Genomic DNA, 16,637 nt, shown 5'->3' on the forward strand with positions numbered 1-16,637 from the left:
ACCTCGAAGACAAAGTAAGAAAAGGAAACATGCAGTATTTTTTTGCGACCCGGCATGTTGCATATTTCTCTCCTTCTCTGGCTGCCTCTCTCTTACGTTATGCTTCCCTGCAGTGGTGCAGACCCAACTAAATGCAGTGTCAGAATTTTGGATGCTGTCAAGGCTCTCGCAGTGTTGCTATGGTGAAGCGTCCTCAATGATGTCACTCACTCAGGCCTCTGGAGACAGAGCCCCACCCCTCCTGACATCTCCCTGCCGGTATGTGTGCCTGTGTGTGTGTGTGTGTATGTGAAATGGGCCGGTGAAAATCACGCCGTGTTATCCTTGAAACACCTGCCTCTGTGTTTCAGCTTATAATGAGCTGTCTAGCTGCAGTCTGCATGGCTTTTTAGAGACACATCATTATATTCTGCTACACACGCACACACACACACACACACACACACACACACACACACACACACACACACACACACACAGAGGTAGCATTTCTATGAACATTATTTCACCACAGGAACCAAAAGCTCTGTAGTTCCTGCTATCTCTAGTAATATGTAGTGGTGTTTGTGTCGACATGTAGGTGGAATAAAAGGTGTAAATTTGCACTCAAGCGTGTGTGTGTGTGTGTGTGTGTGTGTGTGTGTGTGTAGGGTGGAGGGGGGGGGGGCACCCCTGTTGGGTTCCTTTCATGGCAAAAGAAAGGTTAGATTCCTTTGGGAGGCTGAACTCCTCCTCCTCTCTCTCCTTCTACCCACATCTTCTTCATTCATTATCTCATATTTTAATTATTTTTTCTCTCCCTCTTCCCATCTTTTCTTACTTTCTCCATGTTTTACTCCCTCCATCGTCCCCCCCACACCCCGTGTCAGCATTGTCTCAGCACTAAGGCAGGGGTCGTCGGGAGGGTGGGTGGGGTTTCTGCCTGCAATTCGACAGCACTTCTCTCTCTGCTTGTGCCTGCTAGCATTCACCCCCCCTCCCCTCTCTCTCTGCCTCCCTCCATCCATCCATCCCTCCCACCCACCCACCCTCCCTCTCTCCCTCTGGTCCGCCCTCCCCCCACCCACACTCCTTTCATCAGCAAGCAATGAGGTAATCCCTAGCAGCCGCGTGAAGTGCAGCAAGTGCAGTGAGAGGGAGAGAAGCGAGAGCAGAAGCGACAAGAAGCCGGTGCAGGGCAGAAGCAGCGGAGATGTCAGGAGCTGTAATATCACTAGCTGTTATCAGCACCAGCTGTTAGAGACTCGCTTGTGGCTAATAGCTGATGTGGTTACCAGCAGCTGCTTGCAAGCTGTAGCTGTGGTGTTAGCTGTTTAGCTTGTAGCCTGGTTTTGTAGTGGTGGCACTATGTTGAAGGGCTGTTAGCCAGGCAGAGAGGCAGTCAGGCAGGCAGGCAGGCAGGCAGGCAGGCAGGCAGGCAGGCAGGCAGGCAGGCAAGCAGAGGTGGGACAGGCTTAGCCCAGGGACTGGGGTTTGGATCAGACACCCCGGGTGGGGTAGAGAGAAAGAAGAGGACAGGAGACCGGGAAGAGAAGAAGAAGAAGAAGAGGGAGAGGTGAAGTAGAGGAAAAGGAGAAAGGAGCCAGGAGGGGGGAAAGGTTTGAGGAAAGGTAGCAGAGGAAGGTGTGTGCCCACCATGACGGAGAGGTGTAGTCTGTGGAGTGCCCTGTCGGCTGCAGCATGCTGCTTCTATCGGGGATCTTTCATGCAGGTGCAGGTGAGTGTGTGTGTTTCTGTTTGTTTGTATGTGCTGTGCTACAGAAACAGAGAGCCTGTGCTTCCTGGGGTGTACAACAGTACATCATATGTCATTACCAGGCATATGCCTGTTCTCATATCATATACTATCCAAGTTTCCTTATATGTGGCGCATTTCTCAATGCACGTGTGTGTGTGTTTGTATGTTTGTGCTGGTGTGTATTCGTGGGAGGTGTGCGCACTGTTGGCTTCTCTCTTGTCCCGGCAGCCGGTAATGTCAGCCTGCCTGCTATAGCTGGCAGACTGATGATATCATAGATGCTGTACAGTACTTGGGTGTCAGATGGACTGTGTGAAATCACCGCGTGGAAAGAGACGGTGGGGGGGGAGAAGGGGTTTGGAGAAAAAAAACGAAAGGGAATATGTGTTTGTGATTTGTGTATGAGAGGGAGAGAAAGTGTGTGAAGGGTACAGTAGAGTGAAGCGTACAGTATCAGCTTCAGTTTGGTCTAATTCTGGCTTCATGCTTGAAACCTAATAGCTGACCTTATTCCTCGGACAAAATGACACCTACAGTATATTTTGTTTGCGTGTATACAGTATGTTTCTGTGTCTGTTATGCTTGGTATTTGATGCTCTTTGGCAAAAAAGCGTATCTTTTCAGAATGTCAACTTTGCAGGGAGCAACAAAATCAAGTTTGTTTTCAGGGGGATCACGGGGCTTTTCTGTTTGTTTGTTTCTTTTCTAGCGGTGTTTGCTTTCTAAAGCTCGAAGGTTGTAGAATAGTACCAAAAAAATGAGAATCTTCTTCGTGGAGTTGGCAGAATTTCCCATGACAGCAGTGATAAAAGAAGAGAATACATAAAAGGAATTGGTTAATAGAAATAGAAATTGTAGACTATGAGGAACCAAAAGATGTCGTCGCCTGGGTTTACGATACTGTGCTGGGCTGAAATTTCTCTTCTCTTCTCCCTGCCACGTTGTTTGCCGACGGTGTTGTTATAATTATGGCTTTACTCTAAACGGCAAAGCTGCAGAGTTGTGTTTGTGCGTGTGGTTTGACTGTGTTTCAGGCCAGTAATCCTGATGCTAGGTGTTGGCGTGTCCCACCTTGTCCCCTGGCAGCAGGACATTTCGTCAGTGTGACAACTGGCTGAGACAGTCGGCGTCTTCATGCTGGATTACTTAAGTTGTTTTGTTGTTCTAAAAACAAATGTCTGTCCTTCAGAAATACATGGAGAGAGAGAGAGAGAGAGAGAGAGAGAGAGAGAGAGAGAGAGAGAGAGAGAGATTCTTGGCTTTCTATCTTTCTAGGTTTTGGAGGCATCTGCTTTTGTTTAGAGTGAAGTGTTTCAAAGCTCGGAGTAATGAAGTTATTTTAATTGAATCTGTCATGGGGTTCCTGTGTAGTGGTGGTTGTGGTAAGGGTGTGTGTGTGTGAGTGGGGGGTAAATTAATTAGCAATTGCTGAATGGTTGGAGTTAAGTGGGAGCATTTCTATTGTAAAAAATAATTACTTAATTCCCTGCAACTTGGGTTTGTTTACAAACAGCGTGATTTTGTCTGTAGACTAATATTGATCCCCCAATCCATTCTAATTAAACATAGTCTGTCAAGCGCAATACTGTGTGTCACGTAACCCAAACAGTGTCTGCTGCTCCTCAGAGAGGTGATGCTTTAATCATTACTTGTTCAGTGCATTCAGTGTCATGTTGATGCTTTTTTTATTTCCTGTAATGGGCAACCATTATTCAAGCAATATTTACACTCATAGAACTGTTCTCTCAGATATCTGCAACTGGTGATTTAGTCTGGCCAATATGTGAAACTGTGAACACTCAGGGGAACGAGTGATGCTGATCTCAATCTTATCAACAGAGTACCTCAATTTATTGAATATATAAGTCACTGATGTCATCTCAATTTGTACTGTAATACATTTGGTGTTTGGGTATAGTTTTTTTAATGTATTTTTATGAGGTAACTACATTGTCTCCACCAGTACAGAAGCAATGTTTTGTTATATTTGCCACTCAACATTAATCCTTCATGATTTGTCATCTATCTCTGATAAGATTAGAAGATAAAGATGTATTCCAGATGTTTAATAATAAACCCAGAGGATAACATCTGGCTGGTGTGTAACAGTAATACTTTTTCCATAAAAAAACTAAAATAGACATTTAAAAAACAGGTTTTAACTCGCTGTCTGTTCACCTCTAATGACTGTACATTGTCTTGTTCATGCATGGTCATTAGTGGTCAGGAACCACAGCAGCCAAAACAGCTTTCACTACAAAATAGTAATTATTATATTTTCTCTTTTTAAACTCAAAATAAACACGGATAAAATCGATAATTGACAGTTAAGTTTTAAACTCATAATTGCAGCCAAAAAGGGTTAGATATGATTAAACAAATCGTTTTTAAAACAAATTTGTGAATTAATTAATAACACTGCACTGTAACACAAGTGACGTGCAGAGATGATGCAGCGACAGTGGTGTGTGACCTCAGCTCATCAGCTGTATCAGTGGGGAGAGATTACACTTGATCCCCTGGTCTAGACTGCAGTATGCTAACTATGGACCACACACACACACACACACACACACACACACACACATACACACAAAAGCATAACCAGCTTAACCATTGTGTCTGCATTGTACCCAGTGCTTCCAGCGCATCTCTGTAACTGGGACAATGTAACTGTCCGCTGAACTCCTGCAGTGGTAAAACCCCCATGAGCCCCCAGAAAAAGACACACACACACACACACACACACACACACACACACACACACACACACACACACACACACACACATACACACATGCATGGACAGACAAATATACAGAACTTCCCGACCCCTATACTTAAATTGTTTTTGAAGTTAATCCTTTTTTTTTTCTTCTGTGAGCCACTTTCACTCTCCTCCTCCTCCTCCTCCCCCCTGCCCTCTCATTCTGCCACTCGACTCTGTAGCCTCATTCCCGGCTGACCTGACCAGCGTGTGGCAGCCTTCATGCCAGCCAGCAGCCGGCCCCTCTGTCCTTTAGCGTTCCTGCAGCCCGACTGTATCTGGAACGTTGCTGTCGACCTCTAACCTCGCAACATGGCACCTCTCTGCCTTCCAGCCCCTAACCAAGTTTCTGCTTGTGCAAACACATTGTCAGCGATTCAGTGTCTCATGGTGTATTTGGACGATTACTTCAACACAGTATAAGAAAAATGTCCCATAGCTCTACTATAAGTCCTTTACAGTGAGTGAGAGATTGTTTACACAGATTTTTAGATTATTTATTATTATTATTATTATTTAGAGTTTTTTAAAGAATATTAAAGAGTAAAGAGGGATTCTATGTCCCTTTGCACTCTAACTTTGTTGTTTCCTGCTGCAGGAACATCCTGATCACCTTAGTTTACTGTAAATGATGGACTCTTGTGTTAGAGAACATGAAGACAAACAAGTAAATGCAAATGAGCTGCTCATGCAGTCAATAGTTTCCAAGTAAGTAAAAGTACACGCTGTTGGCATAAAACCAGATTCTTATCTGTTTTTTTATTGTTGATTTTATACATCAATATTGACAAAAAATGTATAAATTCGCAAAGTTTTTTAGAATAAAAACTGATGATATTGAGCTACAGTGATATAAAGACGCTAGATCATCATATAACTCCATTTATTACATTGCAGCTGGAGGATTTTATTCAAGAAATCCTGCAACAAATAGAGCATACATATTAAACTGGACAGCTTTATTGCATCGATGTCCCTTCTGTATGTCTCGTCTACGTTCCTGAGAGCAGGTCACAGTTTAATAAAAGAAATTAATTTGTACAGTTGCCGTCTTTTCTGTAGTATCTCATCCATATACTCTATCTCCACACATTTCGCAGTCTGTACTTTGATGTTATTAGTTTTACAGGAACAAAAAAAACAAAACTGTTCCGTACATCCTTGCCCCCTGTCAGTTGGATTTTTGGATCTACAGTCAGTGAGTCTTGAATGAAAAGGGATGGTTTTGGTCCACTCAGTCAGTCACAGCAGGTTAACCAGCAATCAGCTTGTCCGTCACATCCCCGCGGGGCAACAGTGGTTTTATATTAACTTTACCCATCACCCCACTCTCTGTCTAGTCAGTGCTAAGCTAGCTGTAGAAGATATGGCCCTGCTAATGCTTTTATTTCTGTATGTGTGTATGTCCAAGCCAGGAAGGGAGCCCAAGCCAATTGGTATGTTTTAGTATTGAAATATTCACCATGTAATCCCCTCTTCTCCACTCGTCCTATCTCTCTCTCCCTCTCGCCCTCCTCCCCAAAGCTTTTCACCACAAATCCTCTTTTGGCGTGCCTGCCTGTCACACCCTCAGGCTCATAGTGTGAAGGGCAGCTGTGCTTGTGTGTGTGTGTGTGTGTGTGTGTGTGTGTGCTTAAACTGCCTTTTTCAGAGTCCATATCCTCATTAGAGCATTGTGATGTTTTTGGCAGTAATGAGGTACAAGCGTGTGTGTGTGTGTGTGTGTGTGTGTGTGTGTGTGTGTGTGTGTGTGTGTGTGTGTGTGTGTGTGTGTGTGTGTGTGTGTGTGTGTGTGTGTGTGTGTGTGTGTGTGTCAGCTATATATGTGTGTGTTTTTCATGTGTGTATGACTATGTGTCTGTGGTGCCCCAGAGACCATCCTGTTAATTTGTTCTTCATTCACATTTCTCTGTCCTCAGCTCCTCTTTGGTCTGTAATGTCTGGATTATACCAAGCGTCAAATCTTACATTGTGGTTTCTGCTTTATACGCAGCTGACATGTTAAAACATTATAGTTTGGGCATTAGCTGGAAGAGAAGGATTAGTTTAAGCTGCTGTAATCGTTCAACAATTCTTTAGATTATTCTTTGATTTCTTGGGAGTTGATTTAAGCAACTAAAAGTTCTTATACCTTAAAAAACGAAACATGTGCTTGCCATTGATTGTTAAGAGACCCATTTGAGCATTTTCTGAGCTGGTGCCTTTGTTACCAGGACAAAAAAAACCTCAAAAAATATGAGTATTTTTCTGCCACCTCTGTGTGTAAGATTTAGTGGCACCTAATGGTAAAGTTTCAGATTGCAACCAGCTAAATACCGCTTGGAGAGCGTAGGAGAAACTATGGTGGCTGTGAAGCTAATGGAAGTTGCGAAAGGCCCTATGTACAGACAGTGTTTGGTCAAAATCACTGTCCCAACTATCCACGTCAACCTCTTCCCTCCCTCAAGCTATAATAACCTCCTGACTTTGTTTCTGAGAGTCGTCATACACACGATCTCAAGAGGTTACTTGTCAAGAAAACGTAGATTCAGTCAGAAACACTGAAGTCAAGAAATGTATCATTTAAAGCCAATGGTTAGACAGTTAGATTAAATGGAAAAGACTCTGTTCTTGGAGGGATATTCAGTCTTCATTAAATCAACAGTACCAATAAATAACTCACATAAGGAGGATGTTCGGATGGAGGAAGGAGCTGTGTGTGAAGTAAACTGTATTGTATAACTGAATTAGCATATCAGCAGAAAAATTGAGAAGTGAGAAGTGTGGCGGTTATAATGGCTGCACATGGCACATGAATATGATTGGACATTCCTAGTCAGCTGATTGCCACGCAGCTGTGAATTAGCCAGTGATTGTGAGGCATGAATGAAACAGCTGATGTTAATACGCTAACACAAGCACAACTTCAGAGCTGTGCCTGATGTGTTTTACCAAATGGCTGGTGCTGGTGATTTTTAGTGAGTATCTCCCTCCGGGGGTTTTTCCTGGACAGAGCTCAATGCTAACATGGTCCAGGAATGTGTTTATAGGTTAGGGTTTGGTCAGAATAATCTCTGGAAAATGTTCCTTAGCTTGATTATATGTGTTTGAGGGTTGACCTCTGTAGACCAAAAAAAGTCCAAATTTAGATGTGATATCTAACATTATTTAGAACCTGCAGTACCTAACCACTGCCTACAGTGATTATACTGTGACTCAAACTTCTCAGCAGCCACAGAGTAAAAGCCAAACAGAAGGCTTATAGTAAGACTTTTACTAAAACAGCTACAGTAAGTATTGAGTTAGCTTTAACCGCACACTAAAGAGTCCACTGCTCCTTGTCCTTCTGATGCATTGTGCTCAGGCTCTCTTTTTTTTAATCTTCATCTTGCCCTAGAAGGTCAGAAAAAAACTGAGAGTTAAGTGGTCCTTCAGCTACAGGTCACTATTAGACAGCTTACTCTAAAAGGCAGAGAAAGACTACTTTGATTGCTAAAGAGATAAAATGTTAACAGATGTGTTGACATATGCCTCATTTAACATAACGTTAACTTGTATGCAAGGTTAATTGTACATGTTAAAAGCTCAGCTCTAAATGAGATAAGTTGTCAGACCTCAGAGCAATTAGGTGATGGCATTAATGAAGGAGTTATAAATACTGTAATTTAAATAAATGTGGCCAGACTGTCGTAGTAGAAATGCGTCTTCAGGCACTTTATGGTTCAACAAACAAAGTGCATAATGTGTTTACCGTTCAAACAAGTGAAAATGCAAAAACGAAATGGTCTCCTCATATCATGACTTTTAGCTGCAGGCCAGGATCACAGAGGTTTCCAGCTCAGTGCTTCATGTAATCATCTGCTCTCTTTCTCGACGCGATAGAGGAAAACTTTGAAGTAGAGAGCATAAACCTATATAGTTTAGGCTCTATAAGCAGAGGCTGGTGGAGGAGAGAGATTATTCTAAAGAATACCTGCCTGCAGCTTAGACAAAAAAAATGCCCCTCAACTCAGTGCTATAATTATCTTCTTCTCTGTTATTTAAGGAGTAAGGCTCAAAGTAATTGCTTTGGTGAATATTTACATTTTGCTTTTTTTAATCTTTCAGTGCTTTTGCCTCCATAGAAACTGTTCCGCAATCCTGCAGTCATGTTGTTCTTAATTCTCCTTTGTTCTGCTTACTGAATCTGATTTTTTCTATTATTTATTTGGCAGATTAGTTTGAATCTGCGGATTATGAGAGCCTCGTAAAACATGTCAAATAATAGCAACCACCGCCTCACAGGGATGCTAATTATGGAAGGCTGATTGATACTGGACTTGAATGGAGGTATGAATGCTGAAAAGTGAAGAGAAACGATCTATATATGATCACACATTGTGAAAGAGCTCTTGATAACTGTGAACATAAAGGTGTTATTTCGCATTGAACGTAGGTTTATTGCATCGCCCATTAGCTCAGTTTATGTACTGCATCCACTTTGCTCACCATTGATCGAGAATAAGAGTAATATTCTCCTCTCTTCTTCTTTTTTTGCTCCTTTTTTTTAAAAAACTTGCTCTCTCTCTTCTGACTCTGTCTTCTCTTACTGCTACATTCATTCACAAATTCAAATGTTAAGTTTTAGGATGAATGAAGTCAAGTGTGTGTGCGCGTGTGTGTGTGTGTGTGTGTGTGTGTGTGTGTGTGTGTGTGTGTGTGTGTGTGTGTGAATCAGTCCTCTGAAGTCTCTCCACTAGTCTCTTGCAGAAGAAATCACACATGCCTGTGGATCCACATATACACACACCATGCTCACATATGCTGGGAACGACGCAGCTGAGAGGGAGTGTGGCATAGTGAAGGGATTTGGAGCAGGAGGTTGGCAATTGTTTGCTCTCCTCATCTTTGACCTCACCTGACCTCGGAGAATGAACAGGCTATTGGATCACAGGTCGGCTGCAGCTTTAAAGGCTCAGTTCTCCCAAATGAACAAAACAGCCGTTCCAGCATTGGGGTGTCGTGCTCTTGTGCTTTTAATGCCCATTGTTTGGTACAAAAAGTAGGGCCTTCTGGTTTGCTACATTACATATAATAGACTCACTCTGGAAGTATGACATGGTCGCAGACATTGAGATTGGCTTGTTTTTAGCGGAAGAGTTGATTTAATTGAAGAATATTATTGATCTTCTTTCAGCTGAATCTTATTGTAATGATGTGATGAAGTGAAGCATTTGGACTCATGTAACACAAACAGTGGAACACAGTGCTTTTGAACATTTGTTTGATCATACAATATATATATCAATATCAGAAGATATTCTCATTTTTATTGTGGAAAGGATTTTTACATCACCCTGCCCACACTCTAATGTCTTATTTTCATATTATTAATTTATTTATGTTGGCTGAATATTCAGTGAAGAGTCCGTTTTGCCAGGGAGATAGCATTCTCTTTGGGTTAAGGTTTTCCAGCACTGATGCTCTGTGTTCTAATATCTAATAAATCCCACTGGGCAGAGTGTGTTTGAGTTACAGAAGGCCCTGGACCTCTGTGGAGTTTTTAATGCATCATTTATCTTTAAGAAAAGACCCAGGGCTGTAAGAGCGTCTCTGGGTGATTTACAGAGAGCAGCAGAGAATGGCAATGAACACACTAGCTGGCACACACACACACACACCCACAGATATTCGCTCATGTATGAGTACATGCCTACATGATTGAGGCTGCAAGTAGTGTTTTATTATTTTATATAGTCGATTAATTCTTTTTTTTAAGTTGATGAATTGTTTGCATTTGTCTTTAAGCTTAAGTGATTTCCAAAAATGTTAAAATAAAAAAGAAATTTCTATCAGTTGCCTGATTGTTTCAGCACTCCTGCAGATGCTAAACACAAGCGCTCACTCATAAAGCTGGGGAAGATAAAGTTCCATTTTACTGAAGGTACCGATAACATATTTTAGTTATTAATGAAGCAGATTCGGGTGTTAATGTGAACCAGATACAGATACTGATTAGAGATTAAACAGATTTAATTGACTGGCATTTGATTGCTTTGTTGGGTGTAATTTAATTCAAATTAGATTACACTTCTGCTAATAAGATAGATTTCATGCAGTGTGGACACTCAGATCGTGTGCTAGAACAAGTAAAAGTCATGCATACATATAATCCCTGGGTTTTAGTAAAAAGTGATTAGATTGGAAGACTGGATCGATTGAACAGTAGATATGAGTTATTATGTTTCCGGTATGTAATAAGTGAGCAATACAAGTGTCCAGATATAAGAGAGTAATGGACAAGGCATAGGCAAAGAACATCCTCCAGCAAGGCAATTATTTTCTGTATCAGGACATCTCAAATTGCATTATCGTGGTTGGTGAAATGGCTTTCAGTGTGTGGTATCTGGACTTGTATCTAACTATAGTGTGATTTGTTGAATTTTTCATATAAACCAGCAACTACAGCGTGTTTAACTGAGACTCAGGGCTGGTTAACATCTTGTGTTCACACGTGAAGTCTTGGAAGAAATCCTAACAGCTATTCTGGCAACTACAAACCCGCAAGTGACATCATACTCTAAAAAAAGGGGCGTTGGGGTGAGGAGTAGGAGGTGTGGGTGGTAAGAGGGGGGATGGGGAGTGTAAAACATGTAAGGAGGAAAGAGAGAAAGGGAAGAAAGAGAGTGAATGTGCAGCACTTTGTAAAAGGCTATCACAGGCTAATTTCCCATGAGCATCTCTTAGAGGAACGTGTCTCTCCTGGGAATGTTTACACTCACACCTTCACACGCACTCACACACACTCACACACACTTCGAGACACTGAAAGCGAGTCTTATTTTTTTCTGTTGCTTTAGAAGGAGTTGCAAGGGCAAGGCTGTTCTCACAAGGTGCGCACGTACATGCATCAATGAAAAGAGTGTGTGTGTGTGTGTGTAGTTTATTACAAAGTCCCAGCTAGCAGTAAAAGCTCCATCTGCATCACCATGACAACAGCCCAGTAACAACAGGGAGACAACACCCATCTCAACCCTCCCAACCCCCATCACTTATATATGTGTGTTTGTGTGTGTGCAAGCGTGTGTGTGTGCATGCTTGATTACTTGCATATTTGATAGTGTGCATTTGAGTGAAATTTCTGTGTGTGTGTGTGTGTGTGTGTGTGTGTGTGTGACAGAGAGGGCGTCCATTAGGGAGCATCCCAGCAGGTACTGTCTGTGTCTCTGAATGATGGACACGGCCCTAATAGCTCTGCCTGTATGCCTCAGTGGGGAGTGGTCACACAAATGCACACACACACACACATGCACGCTCCATTGCTGCTTCGTATGAATGGAATTGATACCTCAGCGACGCTCTCCCACTGTCTGCCTCCGCCAGCCAATTGTTTAGCTCGCTGCTCAACCTCCAGGAAGAGATGACATCATTGCTGGCCAATGGCATCACAGCTCTAGGGCGTGCATCTTTCTGACAGTCTGCGTGATCGGGGGTGACTAGGAAGGTTGTGTGTGCGTGTATGTGTGCTGGTAATAGGAAGATAAAACTGATTGATATGCATCCGTGGTGTACCTATGGGATCAAACTGTTCCTCATTTCCATCTCCTCATGTGCAGCCACCACTCTCTCTTCTTCCTTCCCTTCTCTCATCTTTCTCCCTCTATAACTTTTTGCTTCTTCCTCTTTTTTCTTTCCCGTCTCTCTTTTATTGTTTACCTTTCACTCCTCTTTGTATTTGTGTCCTCTTCGGCTGCATCCTCATCATCTCTTCCTGTGCATGTGGTGTATTTGTGTGTCCAAGTTCCAAGGCCAGTCAATAGGTCATTGTTTGTACTGTGACTAGGCAAAATGTTATGCATGTATGTGTACTGACACAGCAGGGAGTAGGATGTCACCGTGACCAAGCTACAGATAAACTTGTTTATCTCTACTGTGATCTTCCATCTAAAATTATTGTTTGCATCATTCGTTCCCACTCATGGTGAAAAAGGATTGTGTTTTTGTTGTGGTTCAGTCAGAACTTTTGAAGTGGCTGTAAAATGTCTGTATATACACTTTATGAAAATGTTTGTGTTTTTTTTCCCCCTGCTTCCTGTCTTTGTGCTAAGCTAGGCTAACCGTCTCCTGGCTCTAGTTACATTTTGAACAGACAGATACAGCACATTTTGGACACAGTGGGCCATGTCCTCAGGATCTAAACAGTGAATCCTGGTTTGTTTTGGACAAAGGTTAAACCCAATCCCTTATATACATATACAATTTAATTTAATTTCTTAAAACAGAAAACTTCCAAAGTGGTGGTTGTTTGTTTGAGAGTGACAATGTTTGTCTTTATGTTCTATTTCTTGGCTGTGTTTCAGCCAGCAAAGTTGATTAATCCTCAGCTGTCAGTCATTGATTAATTAATTAGATGCTGTGTCCCCATATGTGTGTATCCATGGTAACAAGGTTGCAGCTTGGGCCACAACCTTTTATTGAAGTTAAATAGTAATAGTATTAGTATTAAAAGCACATTAAAAGCATATCATGTGGAAGTATAATGAGCACAAAATAAATAGATGTCATAAACATAAAGGTTATGTTTTTAATTTAAAGTAGAATTATAACCCACTTTCTGCACTGTTATGCCATTATTATCAGAACAACAACCCTTTGCGCTATCCGTCACTTGGGCAAATACAATACGAGGGCATATAAATGGTTTTCTGGTTGCAGCATTCCTCTTTAAATCTCAAATAGAGACAGATTTCTGTTTTGATTTTAGCCATTGAAGATCCTCCTCTCCTCCTTACCAACCCCCACCTCTCATTTAGCCTCTCTGCTGCCTATACTTCAACTGCTGCTTCCTCTTTTTTTTTTTTTTTTTTTTTACCCCTTTCCTGTTTAACTGCATTGGATAAATGCATTGTGGGTCTGTAGTTTCCCCTACACACCTGTCACTGTCAAGATAGATGGTACTAGTATAGATGGTAATGGTACTGGCTTGCGGTTAAATGGCAAGTATGGAATAGATATATGTGTGTGTGTGTGTGTGTGTGTGTGTGTGTGTGTGTGTGTGTAGTTCAGTGTGTACATCTGATTGGTTGCCATATAATGTTTAAATTCAGTCTGCACCTGTACATGTGTGCCTTTGTGTGTCTTAACAGGCGAAGGTTAGTAATGATGAGTCCTTAGACCTTCCATCCATCAGTGTGGTGACCTTTTACCCTAAAAAAGCCTGCAAATTAGCCATTAATGGTCCAGCCCAGTGGATGGAAGAGAGGATGACAGCGAGTGGCACAGCCCTTAGGGGGTAATTGTGTCTGTGTGTGTGTGTGAGTGAGTGGTTGTGTTGCGTCCAAGCTGGAAAAGGTGTTTGTCATTGTGAGTGGACGCTGATTTAACATACCATAATTAACACATTTGTCAGGATGAGGTCTGTTTTTAAAATAGTCCTTTTTCCAGTTTGCTGACATTAATGATTCTCCCAACCGTCTGCCCCCACCAATCACAAGCTCTTCTCTGAGCTGCCAAGATGAAAGGTTAGACTTGCATTTCCGGCCGAGTGAATAAACTGCCCAGAGCATCTTTCAGCTGTCCCAGCTGGTCCTGGTTGTCATAGACACTAACAGCTCCTGTTTCAATTAAAGACAAAAAAGAGGATGTTCTTTACTGTGAGTGAAATGGGGCTAAAATTAGAGAAGACCAGTTGTTTTTGAAGATTTAACATGAAATTATTGGGATTTACTAATCAAATTCTACAAGTGAGTGTCAAAGTAACACATTACCTGCAGTGTAAAACATAAACTAACCTGGCACTAGCCTATATTGTAGCTTTCCTTCTGTTTAGCTATTGTGAGTGGAATGTGATCATTGTAATGTATACATATGCCCTTTGGAGATTGGGTTGTCAAAGTCACCAAATTAGGAATTCAAATGAAACTGGTTTATAAGCCCACTTATATATTGCATAGTATACTTTTTAAGAAATACATAAAAGAAACTTTAAAAATAGCCGTACATTTCAGGAATGGTTGGTCAAATTCCTTAAATGCTTAATTTTTATATAGAGAATGTTTACTTCCTTCTTTCCTCTGCCTCCTATAATGCATCACTTCTCTCTGTCTCTCTCTCGTTCTCTCACTGATGGAACAAGGTGATTCTCCCGCTGTGTTTGACATCAACACACATTTTACACAAACACACACACGCAAACAACTACACACCCATGCTGACAGACCGGCTGAGTGGATCGTTGAGGGAAAGTGCACAGAGAGGAGAATGATATGATACGTGGTTGAGAGATGGCAGGTTACAGCGGGCAGTGAGAGATGAACTGGCAGTGCAGAGATAGAAGGAGAGGCTGAGATGATTGACTTAGAAGAGGAGGGATGAAGGAGAATTTTGAGAGGAGGAATAAAGGAATGGGAGAGGAGAAAGACAAAAGGTGATGGAGTGAGTTGGCAGGATAATAAAGTACACATTAAGAGAGAACGAGTAAGCGGAGATGGACAGATCAGCCGTGATGCTGGTTAGAAAGGGGGGAATGAGACAACTGACCTACGTCCACTTTTTTATTTCTATTTTGCCCAGCTCTACCTGGTAAGTGGGTACAGAATGAGGAGGTGGTGGAAAATATAGAGCAGTGGAGCTAAAGGGAAGCCATAAGATGAGTCAGACATGTGTGTACATTCGAGCGGTCTATAAATTGCACCGCAGAGAGGGAGAAATGAGGTATGAGAGGAGCAGGAAAGAAGGCGGAAATGCTTTGACTGAACAGCAAAGCCTCCATTGTCTCTAATTATTTTGAACTTTAGCCAGTCGGGAAAGATGGACAGGGTTGGTTCAGCTGTGCTGGTCATGGTTCATAAACCTCTTGAAAGAGTGATCGAGAATATAAGACAGTGTCAGGGATTTATTCTATATCATTGCCAAGTGTGCACCAGTAATGTTGGATGCAATCAGGATGGCTACAGTACTTAATAGAAGGCAGACTTGTCAGACAACAGGTATCGAGTTTAGGTCTTTAGTCACATTCAAACTGTCGAACTCACACTGTTATCAGCCTTTAAAAAAAACACAATAGCACCCTAACAGATGCAGATGAACACTGTGTGCTCAACATTTATGTCCTCTGAGTAACTCATGCAAGTTTGCTCTTGGTGAAGGCAGAAATGTGTGTGTCGGTTTAATTACCCTCTATGGTTCAGCTTTTGGTTGGTCGTGGTGTAACAATTAAAAATTGTTGGCCAAAATTAATGTATAGCCTATTTTAAAGGTACCATGTGGGGGTTTTGACCACTCGTAGTGCTGTAGAGACAGTTGGTGACTAGAAATGTAGCAATGCACCAAAAGAGGCAAAGAAGAAGAAGAAGCCTGCTAGTAAACAAAACTGGATGTTAACAATGTTGGTTTCAAATACTTCCTAGAGAGTTCCAAAAATCTGCAAATGTTTTGTGAGAAATGCATTTGACATGTTTGTTAGGCCTCAAAGATACACACAATGCATTTTGGTAAAACGTAAACATGAATTTTTGTTAAAAAAAAACACCTTTAAGTCATAATATGTGCAGCAACTTGAGCATGAAAGTTAAAAGTTAAAAGTGAAACCTCGCCTCTGCTGTTTATCTCCTGTTGCACCTATAACCAAACCCTTCAGTGATGTCACAGTGTATTGACACACCTTAGATTACAGTACATCACTGCAGCAGATTGAGAAGTTAAGCCACTGTTGGCTCAAGGTTTAGCTTTCTTTTACCTACATCTTAGAAATGTATTCTTTCTAATGTAATGTAATGTTAGTTTATTACTTTTTCATTGTAAGTTACTTATGCCAGACGTCTGTTATTCAACACAGAAAGCAAAGTGCACAGCACAGCATTATACCACAGTGATGATGAATTAGCCACTGGCTATTATGTCATAGATTATATCATTTATGACACATTCATCTAAATCAGACTATTGCTTTATATACAAATCCTTTATTCTTCTTTGTTTAAGTTCCCGTGACGAGTGATGCTACAGAGAGCTGGAAACATGACTACTAAATGCCGTACTTGTTTCAAATCCTCTCAGCCATGTTGGCAGAAACCCAGGTCACCACACACTGTAATGTGTGTCAATTTAAAGCATAAGTCATTGTAAGGAAATAGCAAAAAGGCTGTGTGATTGAGGGGTCTGCTGAGGTATTTG

General features: G+C 41.6%; 1 protein-coding gene across 4 annotated transcripts in view; it reads left to right on the forward strand.

Annotated features, from left to right (window-relative positions):
- The window catches only part of sh2d3ca (SH2 domain containing 3Ca), a 53,107-nt gene that overhangs the window by 13,268 nt on the left and 23,202 nt on the right, over positions 1-16,637 (forward strand). The window contains exon 1 of one of the 4 annotated variants that reach the window (XM_051413488.1): positions 1,092-1,717. The exons of the other annotated variants lie outside the window; for them this stretch is intronic. Coding sequence (XP_051269448.1) covers positions 1,637-1,717 — 81 coding nt within the window. The 5' untranslated portion in view covers positions 1,092-1,636. Of the gene's footprint in view, positions 1-1,091; positions 1,718-16,637 lie in introns of those variants that run through there. 4 annotated transcript variants of the gene reach the window in all.

This window comes from Dicentrarchus labrax, unplaced genomic scaffold (assembly GCF_905237075.1).
Source record: "Dicentrarchus labrax unplaced genomic scaffold, dlabrax2021, whole genome shotgun sequence".
NCBI classification, from domain to species: Eukaryota; Metazoa; Chordata; class Actinopteri; family Moronidae; genus Dicentrarchus; species Dicentrarchus labrax.